The following is a 24,190-nucleotide window of genomic DNA, read 5'->3' on the forward strand; positions in this document are numbered from 1 at the left end:
CTGTTCACATATGTCATGCATCTCTGGAAAAATGCCATGGAGAAGTTTGATGAATTTCAAGTGGTTGCACTTGATATATCCAAAGCTTTTGACTGGATCTGGCACAAAGGCTTACTAAGCAAACTACCATCATTTGGTCTTAGGACTTCTGTAGTTGGATTTCCAGCTTTCTGTCTGGACACACACTGTGTGTGATTGTGGATGGTTACCTATCCTCTCACCATTCAACTAATGCAGGGGTTCCACAAGGTTCTGTCCTCTCATCAACTCTCTTCCTGCTATATATCAATGACCTACTTCAGTTGAACTCCAAACCAATACAGTTTTGCAGACGGCAGCACATTGCACTCCTCCCTTTCATTTGATGAACTTGACTCTACAGTACTCACCTCAACCTACAGAACAACAACCACCACCGTCCTCATTTCTGATCTCCGAGCTATCCTCCACTGGAATTCAGATAACCTCATTAATTTCAATGCTAATAAAACCTAGTTCTGTCCTGTTTCTCAAAAAAAAAGAACAATTTTTTCCCAGTATTCAAAAAGAATACTGGGAAAAAGCGAAATCTCAAATTTCTGAACAATTTGAGATTTCGCTTCTTGTAATTACCCTGACATCAAGCCTCTCCTGGCATAAACACATAACAAATATTGCATCCTCCGCTTCTAAAAAAAAACTAGGATTTCTCTTTCGTGCAAGATGTTACTTCACCCCTAAACAGATGTTAACATTATACAAATCATAAATCCACCCGGCTATTGAATACTGCTCCCACATATGGGGTTGGGGCCCCCCTAAAAGCTCTCTCAAAATGCTTGACTCAATACAGAGGAGAGCAATTAGATTTATTAATGACCCATCTCTTACCAACCCCCCCCCCTCTCTTTCGCACAGACGTTTGGTTTCTGCAGTATGTATATTCTACAAATATTTCCATGGGAAATGCTCATCTGAAATAACATTGATAATTCCTCCACTCAGTACCAAGCTTGGTGGAACAGGTGCAGCTCTGCTCAACATCCCTTCACAGTACACCTAGAAACAAACATACAATTATACAATCTACAATTTACAATCATTTAAATCAAATGTAAACAAGTTCCTTTTTTCCCAACCCACTACTCATACATGGTACTAATATACTATAGGTTGATCAACCGACTCTTGTGAATAGGCACAACGTGAAAAATAATAATAATAATAACAATAATAATCTAATTTTGCTTCCTTGCCATCCTGGTCACCTTCTTGCCTGAGCCTTGTACTGTTCGTGAATTTTTCTGGACACATCTCTCTTTATATATTCTCCACAGCATTTTCTCCTTTGCAGCTCATGCTTAATGATATTCTCATCCATCTAGCTCATACCCGATTAAACCTCCTTACCCTAGGTATACAATTTAATACTGGTTCCTCTAGATGACTCTTAACTATATCCATGTACTACTCAGATCCCTTCCTTGCAGTGTTTTATGCTGTGCTACAGAATAGTACCACATAGTAGTTTCACTTTACCCTTTCTTGATAGAATATTACTAATGTTTTACAATCTCTCAAGTCAAGGCTGTATGGTCACTTTCCACATGTAGTCTCCTCCAGCACATGCTGCCTTAAGTAATTACCTCTCAACAGGTGTATAAATTCTGTTTGCTTCCTGCCATGTGATCTTTCTTCCTTCTAGCCTACATCTCTGTAGTTGAAGTTCCCCATAATAATCACTTGACCTGTACTCATTGTACAACATATATAACAATAACCAAATTAAAATAAAGATAGTCGCAAAGAAATCTGAGTTACAGAACATAAATGCAGGTGTCCGAAGGGATGTAGTCTATTGCCACTTCTCTTTAACATTTATATATAACAGAGTGGAGAGAAACAACCAGTTTTGGCATTCAAACAATCATCCATATATGATTGCACATCATTGACACAATTTTATTTGCTGATGATCAGGTTCTAATTGAACATAAGGAGGATTCAGTGAGCAGCCTTTTCATTAAATGAAATAGCAAAAACATACAATATGGAAATCTCCGCTTCCAAAACCAAAGTCATGGCATTTAAAGGCCAAGACTCAGTTGGAAGCAAAATTTGCATCAACGTTGATATTATAGAACAGGTTAATACATTCAAATATCTGGCTACCACTTATCTTATGAAAGAGAGCAAGACATGCAACAAAAAATAACCATCATCATCAAATTCCTGACACATACCCTCAAGGGATGTACATGATATGATAGTACTACATGAAAAATTTACGTCATTACTAACTTCCTATCTACAATTTTCCTCCAAATCGGTCTGTTACTTGTCAAGACTCCAACATTATCAGATCTTATATCTCTGTCATCTAAGGCACTTTGTACCGTATCAATCCACCTATATCTTGGTCTTCCTCTGGGTCGTTTTCCTGCCAACTTGGCAGAGAACACTTGTTTTGCTAATCTTTCCTCGCCCATTCTGTTTAAGTGACCATACCACCTGAGATTAGCTCTGCTAACGCATTCCTGGATGTTGACAATGTCAAGTTCTTCCCTAATATTCTCGTTATATCTGCGGTCTCTAGTCTTTGGTCAAGTGTTCTGACCCAGTTCTCAGATCCATAAGTTAAAACTGGTTTGAACACTGTCTAATTTAGTGTTCCGAGTAATTTCTCTCTTATTCCATATGAATTTATTCAATTGACTTCCTACCATAATAACTTTGTTGATTCTGGTGTCTATTTCCATATTTAATTTACCATCTTCACTAAAAATTGTGCCTAAGTAGCTGAAAGGTTTTACTTGTTCCACAGGTTCTCCATTCACAACACAGTTGACATTTTCAATGATTCTGCCTATTTTCATTGTCTTTGTCTTTTTATTGCTGACCTTCATACCATACCTATTACAACAGTTATTCAATTTAGTCAGAGAATCTTGCAGACTTGTAGCAGATTTATTTAGAAGTATAACGTCGTCCGTATAAAGCAAAGAGCTGACATTAACATCTCCAATTCTGATATCATGTTTAATACCACTTTCCTTCATAATGTGATCCATATAAATAATGAATAACAGAGGGGATAATGTACATCCTTGTCTAACACCAGATTTAACATTAAACCATCTTCCTGTACCTCCTTTAATTCTAACTGCTGACTTACAACTCAAATAAAGATTAAGTATTGCTTGATATAATGCCCCATTGACACCATATAACTGTAGCATATTGAATAGCTTCTCTCTTGGCACCTTGTCATGTGCCTTTTCCAAATCAACAAAACTTAAATACAGATCTTTGTTATATTCCCATGTTTTCTCCACTATTTGTCGTAAAGTGAAGATCTGATCCTGACAGCCTCTATTTGACCTGAATCCAGCTTGTTCTTCACCAAGCTTTTCTTCCACAATTCTTCTCAACTGTTTCTCAAGTATACTTGCATATATCTTGCCAGGAACACTCAATAGGGATATACCTCTGTAATTCTCACATTCAATTTTATTTCCCTTTTTATATATAGATACTATTAGAGCTCTACTCCAATTATTGGGAATTGGTCTCTCTGTCCAGGCATTCTGAACTAATTAGTGCAGCCACTGTAAGACTTTTAGACCACCATACTCCAGCATTTCTGGTCGAATATCATGTACTCCTGCTGCCTTTCCACATTTCAAGCCTTTGATGGCTTTTTCTACTTCAAGTATGGATATGTATTCCTGACTGCATGCCTGGTCAGTGTTTTTTATCACTGTGCTGTCATCAGTGCTTGTTTCATTTAGCAAATTTTCAAAGTAATTACTCCATACTGCAATGATATCTTTCTCTCCCATTTTCATTTCACCTTTATCATCTCTAACTCCTTTTGCAGCGCTCTTTCCTCCATTCCTAAGTTTCTTCAACAACCTCCAGAATATTTTGCCACCTTCATGATATTTATTTTCTATGTTCTTGCCAAAGTCTTCCCATGACTTTTGTTTAGCTAGTTTTATATTTGTCTCTGTATTCTCTAAGAACACAAGCTGACTTATTTGCCAGGAACTTTTGATATGCTTTCTTCTTTTCCTTTACCCTCTTTATCTTCCTGTGTCCACCATGGAGTACTAATTTTTCTATCCTTACGGACAACTTCACCACATGCTTCTCTGGCTGAATCAATCAGGGTTTTCTTCAAGGCTTGCCACTGAATCTCCAAGGTTTAGTTCCTGTTCTCAAACTCTTTCATTTTTCCTTCAATAATCTTTGTGTATTTTAGTCTACAGTTCACATCTGAAAGCTGCTCAACTTTTAATTGCTTTAAAACTTTCTTACATGTTATTCTTTTCAATATGAAATTCAATTTTATCCTGCTCAAGACTAAATAGTGATCAAATTCAAATCCTCTGTACACTCTGGTGTCCTGCGCCAGGGAGAAAACATCACTATCAACAATAACATAGTCAATGAGACTTTTCTTATTCCTTGCCTCTTCTCTCCATGTGAATTTGTGCATATTTTTGTTGGAACATGGTGTTAGTTATAACCAGTCCATGTCCTGTGCAGAAATCCAACAGGTATTTGCCATTATTATTAGCTTTGCTCTTTACATTTTTGTATATCTGACAATCACTTCCTACTCTGCTATTTAGATCCCCAACAAGTACCAACTTTTCCTTTGTTATTATGTCAGTTGCTTTTTCTAAAGCCTCAAAAAATTCCTCTACTTCTACAATAGTAGAACCTTCTGTGTGACCATAGGCACAAATAAGTCTCATTTCCAGTTCCCAGTTCTCATATTTGCCCACATTACTCTACTTAAGACTGACTGCCATTCAAGAAGATTAGCCCTGTATTTTGTGTTGAATACTATGGCTACTCCTTCTTTTCCTTGATTGTCATTGCCTGAATATAACATTTTGTATTTATTGCTCAGAAAGATCTCACCGGTTTAGGTCTTTTTTGTTTCAGTCACCCCTATTATTTCAACCTGGTACTTATCTAATTCCTCAGCTAGCTCCATTTCTTTTCCATTCAGGCTTCTTATGCTGATAGTACTTATCTTTAACTCTGGTGATGTTGAGTTGGGGTTTGTTTTCAGATTTGAATTTGAAATCTGAAAACAAAAAAAAACCAATTATCTAGAAATAACAAAAACTATTAATCAGATATTCAATCCAAATTTAATAAGCTAGAAAACAATAAGAATCCATGACTCTGTAGCAAAACCTGTCATAAAATAAGGTTCAGAAGCCTGGACTCTAACTCAGGCAGATAGAAAAAAACTGATTAGCTCTGAAATGAGATTCATGTGCAAAACAGCTTGATAATAGACTTGAATTCAAAGGAAATAGCAACATCTTAAAGGAACTTGTGGTGATACCTGTCGTAGATTACATTGATGTTTATTTATATATATATATACACACACACACACACACACACACACACACACAGATATATATATATATATATGTATAGAGAGAGAGAGAGATGAAAACACAGAAAGAATGAGTGAAGGAAGATTCCCCACAGAGATATCTACCCCAATGAAGAAGAAATTGAGGACGGCCTTTGAAAATAAGAGAAGAGACCATAACAGGCCACTAGACATATTACTGGAAAGGAGAAAGAAGGAGAAGATAATTTGTAGATATATATGTGCACACACACTTCTTACCACAATTCATAGCATCTGCGAGTAAAATTTTTTTGTGACCAATAGACTTAAGTGGTATTTCTGGAGCCATGTACACATTGACAATAAAATGTCTAAATGCATATTCTGGTCTGATTGATTTAAATGCCTGAAAACATCATATTAAGTTTCAAATGTATATATCATAGTGAAACATCACCTACGCCTCTGGGATAAGAACCTGTTTAATATTAAAAGGGAAAAATTTAATTTCCTAAAGCTTCTTTATTCACAAACATTTCTGATAAAGGGAAGGAGTAATTAACATTTTGGTACCGTTTGTGACTGGATTAATTAATAAATGTATTTAACATCTGCTTTCGTAATATTGAAAAGTATCAAAATTTTGAATTTGATACTTCTGGTTCCAAATTCGATGGTGGTGAGATTGCACTGCAGTAACTGAAGAAAGCTAGATATCTCATACCATAACTATATTTTGTCATGTGGAATTCTGGGAGATCAGATGAGTAGTGCAGAAGTCAAAAAAGATAATTAACAAAAAGAAAGAAAAATTGATTACAAGATAATAAGTGATGGGAAAATGATAAAAAAACATTCATACCGAACAGGAATAGCATGAATTGTGTTATGGCTTTCCATTGAAACCAAAGCTATGTAGAGAGAGAAAAATCTACCGATTGTAAAATATATATATATATATATATATAAGGAGACAAATTAATATGTGTATTTTGTTGTAAATTAAATTACTAAAGATAATATAGGAACTTGAATTCAGAGAACATGAGTAGTACATTGAAAGTGGAAAAAAAAGTTATGAAGACAAGTCGATTCATTACAGAAAAACATCCAATAATTTGGAGCAACATTTTAATTGGGATCAAAACTATTTCAACACTGATTGCATTCTATAAATTTGCGAGTAAGAATGCACTTGCAGTTTTCTTGTTTTTACCTGTCACAAAGTCTGTTGCGAGTAATTTTCATGCCATATTTTTTGTAACAGTTATCCAGTTAAAGAATCCTAAGGAGTTGAACTGGATTTATTCAGGAGTAAAATATCATCTGCATAAAGTAAAGAGAGATTTGATTTCAAGTTTAATGCCTCTGTCTTCATAATGTAATCCATATAGATGAAGAGGAGTGGAAATAGTGTGCACTCTGATTTTACATCTGATCCCATCGTATTGTGCCTCTTTCAATTCTAACTGCTGACTTATAACTTAAATATTGACTTACTACTCTGTATAATGTCTCATTTATCCTGGGTAATTTTTGTGTTTTAAATAATTTTTCTCTTGGTACTTTGGCATATATTTTTTCCAGATCTACAGAAGTTAAATGCAGATCCTTGTTATATCCATGATTTCCTAATCTCCTGATCCCGATAACCCCTGTTTTTGTCCTAATCCTAACTCATTCTTCTCCAAGTTTCTATTAAATAATTTTTCTTATCCTCTTCTTAGGTATGCTTACATAAAACTTAGCCAGCACTAGGAAATTTATCAGTAATTCTCATGTTTAGTTTCTCTCTTTTTAAACGGTACCCATTAGTGATTCACTCAAATCATCAAGAATTTGATCTTCAGACTTTACCTTCTGAATTATGCAGTGCAGCCACTATAAAACTTTCATACCTCTGTATTTAGTATTACTCCCAAACCTTCATAGTCAGGGCACATTGCAGGAAGTCAAACACTCATATACCACAATAACTATCATACCTTACCTTGAAGACATTCGGTATTGGAGCACTCACCACCCACTCTGGCAATGCTTCTACTCATTCACCATCTGCAATACAAAAATTCTCCTTTTCACTTCCTTACTCACATGACCTTTGTACAATTTCCAGAGATGACCTCTCGTTTTCCCAACACCATTATCCTGTTCAGTAATTCCCTGGTATCCCATCTGACAGGCTCTTCTCACCAGTTGATACATCTCAATCATATTACCCTCTTCTCTTATCCACTATGCTCTGAAGACTACATTCCCTTAATCTGTCCTCATACCCACTATTCCAGAGTCCTGAGACAGTCTGAATTATTTGTGTTTACACTGTTTCCAAAGTTTCCTTATCTTCAATATAGTCAGGTGATCAGATCTGCACACAGAAATCCAAATGTATCCTGATTAGTGCCTTAGTCAGTGGAATTATCATCTCTTTATCCATACTTGTGAGGGTTCTTTGCATTATGGCAGCAATTTTCTGGATAACTCTTACAACTTTAATAGAAAACTAAACTTTCATGATGTGTCCTCTGAAGTTCAGTTTTCTATCCACCAAGATCCCCCAGATTCCTCACCTCCTCCACCTTCTGAAGCCAAGTTCTTCCATTATGATAAACTTCATTCCATCTTTGACCAAAGTGCATAACTTTACAATTAGCATCACTGAAGTGACTTATCTATTCTTCACTGCAAAGCAACAACTTCTTCAAATCTTTCTGCAAGAACATCTCATCAGAACTTTCATTGTTCTTCATAATTTAGCATCATCAGCAAATGACTGAATATCTCCTCTCACACCCTGATTTATATCATTAATATATAAACTAAACAACAGTGGTCCCAGAACGGAACCCTATGGGATTCCACTCATCACTTTCCTTTTTTTTGGGACACTTCACCCTACACACAACTTATTAGCTCATGTCAATCAGTTATCTCTGTAACCAGGCTACCAACTGACTATCCATTCCCCTATCCTGTTAAATTTTCAACAATTTATCATGTAATATAAGACTTATTGCTAAACTGTCGATAGCTATTTAATTCGTATGTATGTTCGTACAATATTGCCTACCGGTTTCGCTAGCAACTGACTAGCTTTCTCAAGGCTTGCACAGTACAAAAAAAATGATAAATGCAAAAAAAAAAAAACGTTTAAGAATACAAAAAACATTAGTACCTGTTAGGTAGCTAATGTAACACGTTAGCGTGACATGTCTGTATGAATTGTGACTTTCTACTAAGTATCATGAGCACGCGTTACATGCAAACACGTAATATGATTATTCGCATACTGTAGTTCTGTTGAACTGAGAGAATTAATTAGATTTTTCCAAGTATCGTTCAGTATGGCCCCTTGATTTCTGTTTAGGTTGCTACCTGTACGTAGCACTACTGCTTTGAATAATCAATGTCTGTAATCATTATCTACGTAGGGCATAGAGCTGTTATCCCAATCTATAGTGTGGTTCTAAGTTGAAAAGGGGCCATGCTGAACGATACTTGGAAAAATGTAATTAATTCTCTCAGTTCAACAGAACTACAGTACGCGAATAATCATATTACGCATTTGCAATTAACGCATGTTCATGATACTTAGTAGAAAGTCACAATTCATAGACATGTCACGCGAACGTGCTACCTTAGCTACCTAACAGGTACTAACGTTTTTTGTATTCTTAAACCTTTTTTTCATTTATAATTTTTTTGTACTGTGCAAGCCTTGAGAAAGCTAGTCAGTTGCTAGCGAAACCGGTAGGCAATATTTTACGAACATACGTATGAATTAAATATCTATGGTCAGTTTATCAATAAGTCTTATATTTTTTAAAATTTCACGACCAAAAATATGTATAATTTAATTTATCATATAGTCTTTGAAACTTTAGAAAAGTTCAGATAAATCACTGTATAAACATCTTCTGTCCAGTATACTAGTCACCCCTATCATAAAATTATACGTAACTAAAACAAGACTTATCCTTTACAAACCCATGCTGCTCTCTTGAAAGATTTCGATTCTCATCAGTCTAGGTTTATCTCTAGTCATCCCTCTCTAACACCCTCACCACTACACATGATATATATGGTAGCCTGTAGTTGGATACCACTGACTTGGATTCTCCGTTGTGTAGCAGCAACATTTTTTCTTCTTTTTACTCTTGTGGGACTGTTCCTATTTCAAGACTATTGTCAAACAATCTTATTAACATCACCGTTACTTAATATTCTAAATACTTCCCATCCCTGAACTGTTAGGCTTCTGCCTTTACTTTGTTATTCCACACTACTCCTAACACCCCATCCCTTTCTCATGAAATACCCTAACAAAATACTCACTGAATATTTCCTCTACATCTTCAGCAGATGTTGGTGTGTGTGTGTGTGTGTGTGTGTTCTATCTTCAGAAACTGAACTTAATCTTTCACCCTTTCTTCTATTGGCAACAAAACTATGGAATTCTCAGGTTCTTTGCTGCTTCAGCCAATTTCTCTTTCCTCACTGCACTTGCCACCTTCCTATCTTGTTCCCCATACTCTTCATGCTTCTGAGAGGTATCTTCTTCTTTATTTCCTCCATAATATCCTCTTTCTCAGAAGTGCCCGTATAATTCCATCATTCATCCATTTAAACCCTACTTTAATAATAATCCTAACTTAGGAATACAATCTGACATTGCCACAAGTAACTGATTTCAGACCAAGTCAGGTTATGAGGTCCGACACAAAAAAAAAGCAAGACTAACCTTATAGCTTGGGAAAACAGAGAGTGGGAGGGGAGAGACAGAGATGGTTATAGAGCATGTTCTAACCTTTCACTGTCAGACAAGGATAAACTCCATGACTTTACTCAGTACGAGTGGACACGTGTTCTAATATAGACGTTTTCTTACCCTCGGTCAAAAAATGTTGGCATGCAAGAGTGAACAGCGAGTTAACATTGTTTCTTGTGAAACTGAAGAAATCCGCAATGGAAACTTTTCAGTTATTGACTGAGGCTTACGGTGAAGAGTGCATATCTCATGCATGCTTTTTTGAGTGGCACAAATGATTTTCGGAAGGTAGAGAAAGCATGAAAGATGATGAAGAATCTCCCAGGCCGCCCACACACAACAGTTACCGACGACAACATTAAAAAGTGTGAGATGTGTTTCGAAAGACAGAAGGTTAGGTGTTCAAGCTGTAGCTGAGAAATTTTAATTGAATGGTTCCAAAAATGTTGTAAGATGAACAAAAAGAACATTACAAGGAACTGTGTTTGGACCTTTTGCAACTCATTAAGGACGAACCAGATTTGTTGAATTCGGTAATTGTGATCAAACTTGGATATTTACATATGATCCAGAAATCCAGTGACAATCATTGCAATGGAAGTCAGCAACATCTCCATGACCATAAAAAGCACGCATGAGTCATTCGAAGTTCAAGGCCGTGTTAATTGTTTGCTTCGATATCCAGGGTATTGTAATGGCAGAGTAGCATCCCAATGGCCAGATGGTAAATCAGCAGTATTACCTTGAAGTCTTTATGAAATTGTGCGAATACATGAGAAGGAAAGAACAGAATTGTGGTGAAACTGTTGGATTTTGCAGCAAGACAATGTGCCAGCCCACAACGATTTGTCTCTGAAGCAGTTTTTAGCTAATCACAACATCATTGTGCTTGAGCACCCACTCTATTCACCAGACCTGACTCCCTGTGACTTCTACCTCTTCCCAATGCTCAAGTCGGTGCTCAAAGGAACCCATTTTTTGTCTGTAGAAGATGTGAAAGCAAAAACGACGGAGATCCTCAACAGCCTTTCAGAAAATGATCTGCAGAATTGCTTTGAACTTTGGCAGCATTGTATGCAGCTGTGTGTCACCTCAGAAGGGAACTATTTTGAAGTTGATAGTGGGTTTTCTCAATTTGTTAAATAAAAAGAGATACAGGGCACAATCTCATTTTTTCTGTGTCAAACCTCGTATTTCTCACCCCTCCAATTGATCAAGCTACTGTATACCAACAGTCTGTTTTCTTAATTTATCCTAGTTGCTGTTCTGTAATTTCAGACATCTTTTTTAATCTAAGATGCTTGCACTGACCTAGTCACTCCTCATATCAAATTTAATTTGTGCATTTCAAATTGAATATCATCTACTACAACTGCTTATCCACATTCAAGTTTTGGCTTCCCCTACTTCAAATAATGATATGTATTCTTCTGGTTTCATTTCTCCTGCATATTTCCTACTACTTTTCTCTCACTACTTCTGTCACAACAGTCTTCCTGAGAAATTACTTAGGGCATCTAGAATATTTTCATTTACCTATTTTTATTTAACTTAGTTTTCCTCTCTCTCTCTTTCCACTCCTTTTTATCTCTATTCTTTCAGAGCACTGCTGATACTTGCTAGGTGTCTCTTTCAGTTCTCGAGTCCAACATGAAGTGTGGATTTTTAGTTGCAAAGGAACTTCATATGTAAACTTTGTTTGCTTATATTTTGATAAAGGAGATTAAACAAGAATATAAGTTTTTGTTGAGTATAATTTACTTAGAGTGAAAAAACTTTCTGCACTTATCTCTAATCTAGAGTATTTTAATAAGGAGATAGACTTTTTTTACTACATCATCATCAATTTCTTGATTTGTACACAAGGGGTATTCAGACTGCTTTGAGAGTATTATGTGATTAAGTTTAAATTATTCTTCATCTCCTAACAACAATTTTTCTTCAGATTACAGTCAACCCTCCTACAACGCGGTACTCTTTTAACACGGTTTCCATATAATGCGGAGCCAAAATTGCGACAGCCCCCCTATAACGCGGTTTCCGTTCAACAACATTCCATCAACTTAATTAGTTTAAGAAGATTCTCTATAGCATGAATTTATCTATGTGTTAAATTTGTACAGTTGAAATTAACGGGGAATTCCCTTCTTTTTGGTGAAGGTACATCACCATTTTCCAATTTCAGTTATCAGGGAATTCCCCTATAAGCGAAGAAACGATGCGAGATTGTTCACAGTGCTCTGTTCTAATGCTTAAAATAGACGTATGATTGGCTGTTGCGTATTTACGTGAATTTTTTTATCCAATAGCGCTGCTGAACTTTCACTGTTGCAACCACCCACTTTGTCATCAATTTTAAGTGCAACTTATTAGGAAACTGTCTGTAAATCCGTGCAGACGTACATATCACGATTAGTGTTAATAAAGTGCCTTTTGCTCACTTAATTTGTGTTATCGTAATTGGACAACATTACACAATACTGTAGGTAATATTTTTTATTTGTTGTAATATAATAATAATAAAATAATTGTTAACCCCAGGTTTCCCAGTTGCAGAAATAGTAAACATTGCTTCTCGTTTAAGCGGCGAAGGATTTGCATTAAACCATCAAGATGTAGAACTTCTTCAGGAAGAAACCTTAGATGAGGAAGAATTGAATGGAATTAGTTGATGCATCTACCTCAAATATATTGGTAGACGAAAATATGAAAAACGAATGGGTGCCAAATCTCAATTTATATGATGTGAAAAAAGGGCTAAATTCGGCTAAAGAATTACAACTTCATTTCGCTCAAACTGATCGTTCAATGGTGCGCAGCGCAAAGTTTAAAAGAGAGTTAAGAAACTGCTTAGCTCCTTATAGAGAAGTTTTAGTACGGTTAGAAAAAAAAGCTGCGATTGAAAATCAACATGAAGATTTGTCAAGTGAGGAAGACATTTGGCCCATTAAAAGACGAAGAGTTAGGCCACTCATTTGAAAGCGAGGATGAGTGTTAAAAGCGTTCAATACACATGAAATTATGTTATGCAATTTTACATAATTTTCTTGGTTTTGTTGGAAAACAGTTTTTTAGTTTAGTTTAGGTTTTAGTTTGATTTTTTTTATCATTTCCTTGTATGAACTCTTAGATTCAATACAGATAATTTTATTGTACTTAACATATTATCTTGCCTTTTGTGTTTGTAAAATTTTTTCCACAACCGTATCCACCGTAACTTGATGCTCTGAGAATGCAATTTTCATACAACGCAGAACAAATCAAACTGATTAACAAGTGATTTTACTTACTTCCGAGTTTCACTCAACGCGGTTCCAATATAACGCGGTACGAATCAATCTGATTCGTACTAATTCTGAGTTTCTTATAGCACGGTTTCCATATAACGCAGCATGAATTAATCGCGTTATAGGGGGGTTGACTGTAGTCTGTTACTTGTCCTATCATCTTGGGAATTACAGAGACCAGATGGAATGGAGAAGGTCACTTCAAAAGACAGGATGGTAAGCTAGTTATTTACTCAGGTGGTAACTCAAAACATCATGGGGTAGCTGTGATACTGAAGTCAACTCAGGCAAGAAGCCTTCTTGGTTATAACCCCCATTAATGATAGGATACTCTCCATTAGACTTAAGGCTCAGCCTTCCAATGTATCAATTGTGGTAGTTTATGCACCCCCACACGGATAGGCCTGAAGAAGAGAGTGAAGAATTCTATGAAAACTTGCAAGCTGTTTTGGACTGCCTACCAAGGAGAGACATACTGTACATCTTAGGAGACTTAAACGCAAAAGTGGGAAAGAGTATGAGAGTCAGGCCGGAGTGTGGCATGTTTGGTCTGGGTGAACGTAACACCCATGGTGAAAGACTGTTGGAATTTGCCCATGCTAACAGATTAGTTATTACCAATACCTGCTTCCAGAAACATCCACGACGGACCTATACTTGGACATCCAACATTGATAGGTCAAGGCACCAGATTGATTACATCCTGGCTCTCCAGCGGTGGAAGACAAGCATCTCTGATGTGCATACTTGTCCTGGAGCAGATTGTGGTACAGACCATCAGCTGGTAAGAGCCAAAGTAAGACTAAGACGTAAGTAAGACATTCCACTAGATTGGATGTTAGAGTAATTCCTAGTGGATTCACAGAAGAAACATCAACTCGGCTGGATGATTTTTTGGAGACCAATGAGGAAATCTCACCAGAAATGCTTTGGGAAGGAGTCAAGATGATAATACAGGATACAGCGAAGACGTATCTCGGCCCAATAAGAAAACCAAAAGACCCATGGATATCAGATTCAACATGGGAACTAATCAAAAGAAGGCGGTTGGAAAAACAAAGAGACACAGGGACCAAAGAATACAAGAGATTACATAGAGAAATCAGAAGAGCCATCAAGCAGGATAAGGAAAAGTTCTATACTAATAAATGTGAAGAAATAGAGTTCCAGATGAGAAGGCATAATTATAAAAGGATGTTTTATTTAGTTCGTCACTTAAAGCACAAGTTCAAGCCTAAATTGAATGTCATCAAAGACAGGAATGGGTCATTACTAACAGAAGAGTTGGAAATCAAAAACAGATGGAAAGAATACTGTGAGGAACTGTACAGCAGAGTGGATAAAGAAAATGTGGAGTCCTCCTACCAAGAAAATTTTGATTTGGAACCTTCTCCACTTAGGCATGAAGTTGAAAGAGCAGTTAAGCAGCTCAACAGCAATAAGGCCCCAGGTGCAGATGAAATCCCAGAAGAGTTAATTAAGGCCACAGGAGATGGAGGGATAAGAGTGTTTCATAGATTGATTACAAGGATATGGGAGACAGGATCATGGCCTAGAGAGGAAGAAGTCAGTTTTCATACCACTACACAAGAAAGGTGATATGAAGGCATGCAAGAATTATAGAACTATTAGTTTGATATCTCATGCAAGCAAAATTTTATTAAAGATCATGCTAAATAGGATTGAGGCCAAAGATGCCGGAGGAACAAGCAGGTTTTAGGAAGGGTAGGGGCACCAGAGATCAGATCCTTTGCTTTAGACAGATCATAGAAAAAATATAAAGAATTCAGACTCCCTCTGGTAATGTGTTTCTTAGACTACTCCAAAGCTTTTGACTGTGTTTAGCATGTGAAACTGTGGGAAGTAATGAAAAGAATGGGTTTTCCTCAACACACTATCAGGTTGATAGCCAACTTGTATAAGGAGCCAGAAGCCACAGTAAGAACAGGTGTTGGATTGACTGACTGTCTTCAAGTTGGAAAAGGAGATAGGCAAGGATGTTTACTTTCTCCTCACTTGTTTAGTATATATGCAGAGGACATCATGCGTGAATCATTTGATGAGCTCAAGACAGGAATTACGATAGGAGGTAGATTGATCAGTAATCTGAGGTACGCTGATGATACAGTACTCCTTTGTAATGACATGGAAAAACTAGGACTAATTCTTGACAAAGTTAACAAGATCAGTAATAACAGAGGACTTCAACTCAATTCTAGCAAGACAAAGATCATGGTTCTCAAAGGAAAAACAAACAGAGAAGCTCTTGAGAAACAAATGTATCTTAATGGAGAAAGAATTGAGGAAGTCAGCAAGTTTGAGTACCTGGGATCCATTATTAATGTGAAGAATTGCTGTTCAGAAGATGTCAGAAAAAGGTTAGGAATGGCTAACACAATAGTCAGAGACCTGTCTCTAAAATCTGGAAGGATGGATCTATCTCCATCGGAACAAAGTTGAGGATTTTGGATGCAATTGTTTTTCCAACAGCAACTTATGGATACGAGACTTGGAACCTAAAGAAGTCAGATAAGAAACGGATATCTGCTTTTGAGATGTGGTGTTACAGAAGGCTGTTGAGGATATCATACACTGAAAGGCGTACAAATGAATGGGTGTTAGAAAAGATTAGTAGAACTTTAAGGCTCCTTAAGGATATTGACAGAAGAAAATTAAAATATTTTGGACACATAGAAAGGATGGAAGGAGGACTTCTAAGAAAAGTAATAGAAGGTAAAGTTCTTGGAAAAAGAGGTAGGGGTAGACCATTAATGAGATGGATGGATGGCGTGTGTGGAGTGACTGATCTTCAGAGAGTTGAGGCTGCCAGAAGAGCAAACAACAGGACTACATGGCGCGGCCTAGTGTGGAACATCATCAAGCATCGGCGTGACGATACGGCATCTGTAGATGCCCAGTGAACACGGACAGACAGACTTGTCTTATCAGCACTCCACTGTTGTAGTGTTTGACATTTCTTGCTTCTAAAGGCACTAACTGACTGCATCAGTCCATCTAGGCCTTGGTCTTCCTCTGTGTATTTTTTTTTTTTTTTTGTTCATCTTGGGATCAAACACCTGATTTGCTAACCTTTATAATTCCATTTTGTTTAAGTGAAACCATCTGAGAGTAGCTCTGTTAACACATTCCTGAATGCTACCAGTGGCAAGTTCTTTCCTAATATCGTCATTTTTAATATGATACTTCAATTGATCCCATTTGTTCATTTCCTTAATCTTACTTAGCATGCTCATATCTGTGGTCGTCTCAGTCTTTGATCAAGTGCTTTATTTCTGACCTGACTCTCAGATCAATAACTTTAAACTGGTTTGAATACTGTCATCTATTGCTAGTTTAGTATTTTTGGTTAATTTCTTTCTAATTCCATATAAATTGATTCAACTGACTCCCCCACCATACCAGCTTTGTTTATTCTGCTGTCTATTTCCAGATTTAACTTGTTATCTACACTAAAAACTGTGCTTAAATAGCAAAAATATTTCACTTTTTTCTATAGACTCTTCATTCAGAATGCAGCTGAACTTTTCTATCTTCCTGCCTATTTACATTTGTTTTGTTCTTTTTATTGCCATTTTTCATGCCAAATTCGTTATCGCTGTTACTCAGTTTAGTTAGAGAATCCTGGAAATTTGCACACTGGATGTGTTTAAGAATACATCATCTGCATAAAGCAAAGAATTAACTTTGATATCTCGAATTCTAATATCAGGTTTAATGCTGCTTTCTTTCATAATGTCATCCATATAGATGAAGTATAAAAGTGGAGAAAATGTGCATCTTTGTCTTACACCTGATTTTAAATCAAATCATATTCCTATTTTTTTTTTTTTTTTTTTTTCAATTCTAACTGTGGACTTAAAACATATATAGACTATGTATTGTTTTATATAATGCTTCATTTATCTTACCCCATATAATTGAAGTGTTTTGAAAAGCTTTTCTCTGCACACTTTGTGATATGTCTTTTCCAGATCCTTGTTATATTCCCAGGATTTCTCAGTTAAGACTAAGATATTTCTCAACATGATTTCTTCTTCCAGTTTTTCTTCCACAATTTTTCTCCTCTGTTTTTGAAGTATCCTTGCATAAATCTTACCTGGAAAACACTTAGTAGAGAAAATCTGCTGTAATTCTCATATTCAGCTTTATTCCTTTTTTTTATAGATGAGAACTATGAGAGCTCTACTCCATCTGAAATTCAACCCTGTGACCAGCCCCTTTGAATTATGCACTGTAGCCACTGCAAAACTATACCTCTATATTTGAGCATTTCTGGTCAAATATTATCTGCTCCAAGCTGCTTTTCCACATTTTAAATTTTTGATGGCTTTTCTTCTTAAGGTATTGATATGTACTCTTGTTTGCATTCCTCTCATATATTTTCTACTGCTGTTTTGTCACTGCTTGCTTTGTTTAACAGTCTTTGAAAGTAATTAATCGAGACATCTAGAATATCCTTATCTTCAGTTTTCATTTCACCTTTATCATCTTTTATTATCGTTTTTATCATGGAGGAGCATAATCCAGGAGAAAGCATGTGACTAATTGCATGCTACAATGTTCTGTGCTAGGTTCTGCTATGGTTTAATTTGTACATAAATGATATTAAGGATATAATCTGAAAGGAAATATTCAATTGTTTGCTGATGATGCAAAATTGGATAGAGTAGTAGTTAATCAAAGCAATGTGGAGGATGATATAAATAGGTTGTCAGTATGGGCAAAAGATAATGGATGGCATTTTAATGTTAAGAAATGTAAAGTTATGCATTTTGGGATAGGTTATAAGCTGTCTGCTACATTGATGAAACTGTACTCCAGGAAATAGATGAAGCTGGGAATTTAGAGGTGGTACTAGACAGAATTGAAGTTTAGAGGGCATATTGCTAAGGTAGCTCATAAGATCACTTGGCTGTTGAATGACACACTAAACAAGTAGAGATAAGGAAATTGTTATTCCCTTTCTAAGGCCTTCATACATCCACATCTGGATTACTGTGCTGAGGTCTGGTCCCCTGGGTTTCTAAGGGATGAAGAAATGGTGGAGAGGATTCAGAGATGAGTGACAAGATGGGGATTAGGCTGTGAAGTATGTCCTATGTGGATAGATTGAGGTTGTTGCAGAAGTTTGTTGATAGGCAAAAAAAAAAAAAAAAACAGTGGGGATATGATAAAAACATTTAAGTTGCTTAAAGGGTTTTATAGGATTGATGCAGGGGAAATGTTTCAGCTCTTGGCTAGAGTGTGCAGAACAAGAGGTCATTCCTGAAGTTGAGTAAAGGTGAGGTTAGTAAAAGTGTGAGAACTAGATTTTTTGCTTGGAGAGTTGGGAATGAATGGAATGAGTTGTCAGAGTTAGTTGGGAGCACTTTGTCTGTTAATGCTTTCAAAAAGAGATATGATAACTATTCTGTGGATAGTTTGGATTTCTCATGATGGGTCTTCTAACTCTGTGAAGGTGCTCATATAATAACAATAATAATACAATTATATATCTTTCCACTGCGTTTACACATATATTTTATGTTTCTTTATGCATTCTTATAGCATTTTTCTCTATTTTTGCCAGTCATCATAGTAATTGAACCTTGATCTATATTTGGATTTTGTGTTATTTATTTTTAATAGCAATCTCACCTATGAGATCATTTTTAAAAACTCAGTACATTGGTATTCTGTGCAAGTGAGGATTAGATAACATAGCAGCTGTGCTCTGAAAACCAAACATTACTTTTCAAAGCCATTTCAGGCTTCCAGTTAGAAGGTAATGGTTCACACACAACAAAAATTATCTACCCCAGCTATCTGGGGCCATTTGTATTGGTTTACAAACTGCTAATTTTGCTATTAAATTAAATTGAAATTTAATTGAAAAATTGAAAAACTTTTTTGAGAAAACTTGACCATTTTTAGAGATCTCATATATCAACCAGCCAGAGCAAGAGTTTTAACATATGATCAGAATATGTATAGGTGTGGAGAAACTGAATATAATAAGTACTTATGCATTTTTGATGCATGACTTAAAATGAGAGGTGCTTAAGGGTCAAAACTGTATAACTAAGAGGAGACCTCTACATAGCCTTTAAAGGAATGTGGAGAACCGATCAGCGCTTCTGATCTAATGTCCAATCCTCACACTCTTGTAGTGCACCCTTTTGGGTATCTATCTGGATACTGAATGAACGAGGATGGGCTGGCAATTTGGGATTTAGCTGACCAAATTGCCAGCTATTTGGTCAGCTAAATCCCAAATACAAAATGATGATACAACATGACAAAATTTCATGGCGGCTGGGGCATCACCCAGTTAAACAAGACCCCCCCCCCCCCCATTGTTTTCGCCATGGAACCAGGGCGAACAGCGAAAAGTCAGTTACTGGAACAAATCTGAAAACACACCCCAACTCAACATCACCAGAGTAAAAGATCAGTACTATCAACATAAGAAGCCTGAATGGCAAAGAAATAGTGCTAGCTGAGGAATTAGATAAATACCAGATCGACATAATAGGGGTGACTGAAACAAAAAAGTCAAAAACTGGTGAGATCTTTCTCACCAATAAATACAAATGTTATATTCAGGCAAATATCAGAATGGGGAACTGGACAATGAGACTTATTTGTGCCTATGGTCCCACAGAAGGTTCTACTAGGGTAGAAGTGGAGGAATTTTTTGAGGCTTTAGAGAAAGCAACGGACACAATGAAAAAGGAAAGGTCAGTCCTTGTTGGGGATCTAAATAGCAGAGTAGGAAATGATTGTCAGACATACAAAAATATTTTGGTAAAATTTACAGAAAAGAGGAAAGCTAATAATAATGGCAAATACCTGTTGGATTTCTGCTCAGGACATGGACTGATTATTATTACAACCATGTTCCAACATAAAAGTGTTCACAAATTCACATGGAGAGAACAGGCAAGGGATCAGAAAAGTCTCATTGACTTATTATTGATAGTAATGTTTTCTCTCTGGTGCAGGACACTAGAGTGTATGGAGGATTTGAAACTGGAAGTAATCACCATTTAATCTTGAGAAGAATAAAATTGAAATTCATATTGAAAAGAGGAACATGTAAGAAAGTTTTAAAGCATATAAAATTTGAGCAGCTCTCAGATATGAACTGTAGACTAAAATGCACAAAGATTATTGAAGAAAAAATGAAAGAGTTTGAGAACAGGAATCAAACCTTGGAGATTCAGTGGCAAGCCTTGAAGAAAACCCTAATTGATTCAGCCAGAGAGGCATGTGGTGAGGTTGTCTGCAAGGAAAGAAAAATCAGAACTCCACGGTGGACAGAGGAAGTTAAAGAGGCAGTGAAGGAAAAGAAGAAAGCATATCAAAAGTTCCTGGCAAATAAGTCAGCTTGTGATCTTAGAGAATACAGAGACAAATGTAAGAAAGCGAAACACTGTGTAAAACTAGCTAAACAAAAGTCATGAGAGGACTTTGGCAAGAACATAGAAAATATATATCAAAAAGGTGGTAAGATATTCTGGAGGTTGTTGAAGAAGCTTAGAAATGGAGGAAAGAGTACTGCAAAAGGAGTTAGAGATGATAAAGGTGACATGAAAATGGGAGAAAAAGATATCCTTGAAGTATGGAGTAAAATTGCTCAATGTAACAAGCAGTGATAGCACAGTGGTAAAAAACACTCAATAGTCATACAGTCAGGAATATCTATTGATACTTGAAGTAGAAAAAGCCATCAAAGGCTTGAAATGTGGAAAGGCAGTAGGAATAGATGATATTCAACCAGAAATGCTGAAGTATGGTGGTATAAAAGTCTTACAGTGACTGCACTGCATAATTCAGAAGGCCTGGACAGAGGGACGAATTCCCGATGATTGGAGTAGAGCTCTCACAGTGCCCATATATAAAAAAGGAAAATAAAAGTGAATGTGAGAATTACAGAGGTATATCCCAACCGAGTGTTTCTGGTAAGATTAATGCCAAGTATACTTGAGAAACGGTCGAGAAGAATTGTGGAAGAAAAGGTTGTTGAGAAACAAGCTGGATTCAGGCCAAGTAGAGGCTGTCAGGATCAGATCTTCACTATACGACAAATAGTTGAGAAAGCATGGGAATATAACAAAGATCTGTATTTAAATTTTGTCGATCTGCAAAAGGCATATGGCAAGGTGCCAAGAGCGAAATAATTAAATACGCTACAGTTATATGGTGTCAATGTGGCATTATATCAAGCAATGCTTAGTCTTTATTTGAGTTGTAAGTCAGCAGTTAGAATTGAAGTACAGGAAGATGGTTTAATGTTAAATCTGGTGTGAGACAAGGATGTACATTATCTATATGGATCACATTATGAAGGAAAGTGGTATTAAACAAAATTGGAGATGTTAATGTCAGCTCTTTGCTTTATGCGGATGATGTTATACTTCTAAAATAAATCTGTTACAAGTCTGCAAGATTTCCTAATTAAATTGAATAGCTGTTGTAATAGATATGGTATGAAGGTGAGCAATAAAAAGACAAAGACAATGAAAATAGACAGAAACATTGAAAATATCAACTACATTGTGAATGGAGAACCTAAAGAACAAGTAAAATATTTCAGCTACTTAGGCACGATTTTTAGTGAAGATGGTTAATTAAATATCGAAATAGACAACAGAATCAACAAAGCTGGTATGGTAGGAAGTCATTTGAATAAATTCATATGGAATAAGAGAGAAATTAGTCAGAACACTAAATTAGCTGTATACAATACAGCGTTCAAACCAGTTTTAACTTATGGATCTGAGAGCTGGGTGAGAATTAAAACACTTGACCAAAGGCTAGAGACAGCAGATATGAGAGTCCTGAGAAAGATTAGGGGCATGAACAAATGGCATCAATGGCAATATCATATTAAAAACAAGGATATTAGGAAAGAACTTGACATTGTCAGCATCCAGGAATGCGTTAGTAGAACTAATCTCAGGTGGTACGATCACTTAAACAGAATGGGAGAGGAAAGATTAGCAAAACAAGTGTTCTCTGCCAACCTGGCAGAGAACACTTGTTTGAAGGAAAACGGCCGAGAGGAATACCAAGATATACTTGGATTGATATGGTACAAAGTGCATTAGACGATAGAAATATAAGATCTGATAATGTTGGAGTCTTGACAGGTAACAGACTGATTCGGAGGAAAATTGTAGATAGGAAGTTATTAATGATGTAAATTTTTCTTTAGCACTATCATATCCTGTACACCCCTTGAGGGTACATGGCAGGAATTTGATGATGATGATGACTTAAAATGAATGTGTTATGATTGCTCTTCTTAGCCAGTTTATTAAATGGCCATATAACTGATTTCTTGATTTTTTTAAAATTGAATATACTACATAATATATATTTTTATTGATTAATATGGTGGAATTTCACAGAAGTAGAAGATATAGTAAATATTTGGATGAACAGCTGCTGCACTTTTGTGCAGCATAATTTAAAAAGTGATTTGTTTAATTTTTTATAGAGATTTTGTGAAACACTTAATTACCTTTCTAGATTTGCAGGGTTTCCATATTTACTTTTGCAGAGTGGATGATAAGCTGCAAGTTAAGATAACTGACAATGCTTTGTCCCGAGATTTATTTCCCAATGACTATCACTGTTTAGGAGATAATGAAAACAGACCAGTGAAATGGTTGGCAATTGAAAGCTTACTGAAGAAGGATTTCACATTTGCTAGTGATGTGGTAAGAGTTTATACATTTGTGTTTGTTTTGCTGTGTTATTTAGAATATTTTGTTAATGTTTGTAAGAAACTGCTTATCACATTTATTTATAGTTTATCTGAGTATAACTATGCTTAGGGAGTACCTTCATATTTAGATATATAAACATGTTTATAAAATCACACTCTACAAATAGTAGAGAATAGTAGAATCAGTTCTTTTATGTTTTCTGCTGTACTATATTTTGCAAAGCTGAAATAAATTAAGGTAGTATAATCATTATTTCATTAATATTTATATCAGATGTCTTCAGAATGCATTTTGTAATCAACCATGGTATAAAATAACTCTTTCTCTTCAAAATATTTCTCTCTGATAATAGGACTTGTCAATAGTACTGCTGTCCCACCTGTATACTTCAGTTTTCTATGTTGGTTTTATGAACGAAAGTTTGAAAGCTTGTAAAGCAAAGTGGTATCATGGGTGGATGAGAGATTTTTTTTTAAAAAATGTTATTAATAAATCTTTATTTTCTTTTGTATGTTTATTTATTTTCCATGTAATCCAGAAAGCCTGCTCTAGAGACCAGACATGGAAGGTTTTCAAATTGCTTCAGGCCACCAGTAAGTGGGATGGTAGTCTCACACTGGTTGGTGAAATTTCTTTCCACCTGAACACTAATTCATATTGCACTGACTTCAAATAAATGAAACTTGGACAAATTATGATGTACGGTAACTTATTCAGAATTAGCATTATTCTCATCTTGAGAAAATTTGAATTGAAAGGTTTCCAGACTGATAAGTAGCATTCACTTTAGAGTTGTAGGAAATTTTAGTCTTATAATCCAAGATTTGTCTTTTCAAACTATTTCCATTATGACAGCATTTTTGTCACTGAGGTGATGTACTGACTTCGGACTTGTTTTGTCCTGCCTATATACAAAACAATATGCCAGCTTCCAATTTGTTTATTATTATTATTATTCACATCACGTATACAAATTATACATATTATACTATTCAACTTGTATAATTATGACAATATTTCACAATACAATTCA

The 24,190-nt window shown here is 35.9% G+C and overlaps 1 protein-coding gene across 4 annotated transcripts in view; it reads left to right on the top strand.

The window, feature by feature from the left end:
* The window catches only part of LOC150102889 (inactive tyrosine-protein kinase RYK-like), a 378,596-nt gene that overhangs the window by 305,598 nt on the left and 48,808 nt on the right, over window positions 1-24,190 (top strand). For all 4 annotated transcript variants that reach the window (XM_090397499.1, XM_090397500.1, XM_090397502.1 and 1 more), the window contains one exon: window positions 22,989-23,148. In XM_090397499.1, the coding sequence (XP_090253625.1) occupies window positions 22,989-23,148 (160 nt within the window). The remainder of the gene's footprint in view (window positions 1-22,988; window positions 23,149-24,190) is intronic.

This window comes from Typopeltis vanoorti, chromosome 9, assembly GCF_054136105.1.
Source record: "Typopeltis vanoorti isolate ZY-2024b chromosome 9, IOZ_Tvanoo_1.0, whole genome shotgun sequence".
Lineage (NCBI taxonomy): Eukaryota > Metazoa > Arthropoda > Arachnida > Uropygi > Thelyphonidae > Typopeltis > Typopeltis vanoorti.